The 3,144-nt window shown below is 39.5% G+C and overlaps 1 protein-coding gene across 2 annotated transcripts in view; it reads right to left on the bottom strand.

The window, feature by feature from the left end:
• Positions 1 to 2,528, bottom strand: part of LOC107102205 (leucine-rich repeat transmembrane neuronal protein 4-like) — a 90,284-nt gene extending 87,756 nt beyond the window's left edge. For both annotated transcript variants that reach the window (XR_001482119.1, XM_015401417.1), the window contains exon 1: positions 1,965 to 2,528. Coding sequence is in view for 1 of the 2 variants with exons in the window: in XM_015401417.1 (XP_015256903.1) it covers positions 1,965 to 1,968 (4 nt within the window). In the remaining variant the exon portion in view is untranslated. The remainder of the gene's footprint in view (positions 1 to 1,964) is intronic.
• Between the last annotated feature and the right edge of the window lie 616 nt (positions 2,529 to 3,144).

Here is a 3,144-nt window from a genome sequence, read left to right as displayed (position 1 = left end):
GGCTGTAAAACAGTGCTCTGGGTCACATGACTCACAGAAGGATCCGCCCCCTCAAGTTACATAGGTACGTTTTTGAGATGGCACTCCACATGAGACGCTGATATGCGGCAAAGTGCTGAATATTTATCTAATCAAAAGGGACACATTGTTGCTTTAATGTTTTTTAGAAAATGTGTTTTCCTCACAGTGTCCAGTTTTGATTGACTAAAAAGCTATGTTTTTGCATGTATTTTCATTGGAAGAAGATAACTTGCACAATGTACCCTGGTAAACAGGACAGTCACATTCATATTTCATAAAGTTTGGCTGTTCCTGTAAATTTAATGTACCGTAGAGTACACTTGTAAAAAATGTTTGCATTTCTTCAACTCTCATTCATAGTTTGAGTTGGAACTGTCTCAAGCCACCATCTACTTTTCTGTCTCCTCATTTTGTTTTAAATATTTCAATTATATTAATACTCGCTGATCAAATTTTGGCCACTAATGCTGTAAACTATTTTAAGTATTGATTAATAAGTATGACATGAAACTATTGCTGCTGAAAAAACAATTCTTTGCATTTTTTTAAATCTGTTTTTTTTCCAGTTGGAAGATCTTAGTTAGAATTAATTTCCTCCTGTAATAGTTTTGATACACAACACAATGAGAACTGGAGGCAGGAACTATTTAATGTAAAGATTTTTATAAGTGTATTCAGAGGTGCATTCAAAATGTACCTAAAATGGTTTTGGATGTTCCTGATGGTATTTTTTAGGTAATAAGTTTGTATTTTCTTCAAGTTAACAGTTTACAGTGTACTTGTTAGTAGATATTTTCTAGACTTATATCATATATATCTTTTTCTTCCATATTTGAGAAATAAGTGCCCATGTGGGGATCTCATTCTTGATCACTTGCTCCATACATTCAAATAATTAAATGCTTAATTTATCAGGTATATTTTCGCTCGGTGTGGGTTGAAGAAACAGAGGTGAGAAGAAAACTATTGATGTAATCGTAGTTCCCTTCCTTTTAAGAGGCAAGTAAGGACCCTAAGAGTTGAAACTCTATGCAATACATTTTTTAAAGATGTTTAAAAGTTTCTCCCTGTTTTATTTATTTATTTTTGTTTGTTTGTTTCCTAAATTTAGGCGTGGAAATGCAAATCTAAACATTGAAATTTCTGAAAATATAAAATTCTCCTTAATCTTTTTAACCTACATAAATCATACCCAAAATATAAAATAAGATAAAAAATTACCAACTCATTTTTGTGGATATTAAAAAAATAAATAAATAAATAAAAAGAACCGGGGGTATATAGCTTTAGTGCAAATGTTGCTTTAATTAAAAGGGACTCATTCCTTGGAAGCTGCTTGAAATAGTTCCATCGTATCCTTAGAAGCTCAAATGGTGAGCTTAAAAATATATGCAGAACCAAAAAATTGGAGCAGCTGAGCTTAAAACCGCAGAGACGCACGATGCGTGTGGGTTTGCGAGGATGAGCGGCGAATTTAGCGGTGGAGCAGGGAGTCAGTAAAATGGAGGAGGTGATAGGCAGTGTGGGATGAGATTGTAGGTGCCCAGAGCTGTCAAGAGGAAGAGGAGGAGGGGGGGCTGGGGTTGTGTCAAGACATGTCACAGCTCTGGAGGCAGAAACTGAAGGAATATTGGGGAGACCAAATTACGCAGTCACATCCCCAAATCTTGACCGTAAAGATGGTATAAATAAACTTATACAGTAACACTTTCATTGCCAAGGGCGGAAGGAAGAGGGTCACGGACGCCTTGATTTATTGTGCATAGATTTTTCCTCATATCTTCTCCAAACCCATCCCTCCTGAAATTAAGTGGGAAATATGCTGATTATATGAGATAAAACCCTGACAGTAATGAAGCCCCGCTATTTAGAGTTAAACCACAGCTTCTTAACATTATGCAGAAATGTTTTCCAAAATGATTCAATCATTTTTGCTTACTTACCCATGTTTTCTCATCGGTCCAGTCACACAGTCCTCCGCAGCACGACTCCGTCTGTGTCGCCTTTTCCAGTCCAGTCTACCTGAGGAGCGCGCTTTACGCCGCGGGTGATTCACCTGCCTTCATTCTCAAATAACTCTCCTATCAGAAGCGAAGAAAACCTCTTAAAGTTTGCCTTGTATGTCCATGACGCAGTTCAACTTTCCAAAGCTGGCACACACTGAAAACAAAAAAAAAATCCCCAAACCCCGAAAGGACACTTCATCCAAAAAGATCCATGGTATCGGGACAAGTGCTGTTCTAAGCCCGCGTAAGTTTAGAAATAAAGGAGAGCCAGAAGGAGGCTGCGTAAAGAGGCAGCGACCCTCTGCGCTAATATCCAGGGGACAGAAAGACAGAGGGGTCGCCGGGAGATACTCCTGTCGGGATTCTCCTGTGCAGCAGCGCAGGTTGATTGGTGATGTGCGCGCGCTGCGCTGGAGGAACGTGCGCCCGCGTGAGCAGGGAGGCAGGCGCGCACGAGTGTGACTTCAATTAAAACGGAGAAGGAGCAGAAAACATTCGAGTCGATTCCCAGGATCCGGTGATTTTAATTTGGTCAGACTGGTGGAGCCGCAGCCGTCTCTCACTTATGTTTTTGCTCTGTGCTGCAGGTGTTGTTAAGGATCAACGACGGGCTATATGTGGTCATCATTACAGCGTGAGTGGGTAGCCTGCCTGATCCCACCTCGTGTTGCATAATTATTGCAGATGGGAGAGTTCAGTTCAAGCGTGCATCCAAATGCTGCGGTAGATTGCTGCTTTCCTATATCTTGTAGGAGGCTTCCAAGTTGCAGCTTTTACACTTTGATCATATTACAGATACCTTAATTTCAATGGGATTTTAGTTCATAGTCGAAGGTATAGGATATTATTATTTTTTTAAATGCCTGAAAAATGTGGAGTGCACCTCAACACTGCTCCAACAAATATTTTGTTTCACTGCAACTATACATCTCCAAGTTTTGGATAATACTGTTTGTGGGTGTGAAAGATTTGAATGTTTTGGTCTTCTGTGAGATTTCTTCACAGAATAGACATCCACACATGAATTTCATTTTAATATAAATCATTCCATAGCCATTTTAGACCGGGTTAGCAATGCTTTCATGCTGGGATGTGTACATCCCACCTAGATGCAACC

This window comes from Cyprinodon variegatus, unplaced genomic scaffold (assembly GCF_000732505.1).
Source record: "Cyprinodon variegatus isolate N-32 unplaced genomic scaffold, C_variegatus-1.0 Scaffold32, whole genome shotgun sequence".
Taxonomy (NCBI): Eukaryota; Metazoa; Chordata; class Actinopteri; order Cyprinodontiformes; family Cyprinodontidae; genus Cyprinodon; species Cyprinodon variegatus.
The sequence above is the reverse complement of the archived record's forward strand: the minus strand, read 5'-3'. Positions and strand labels throughout refer to the sequence as shown.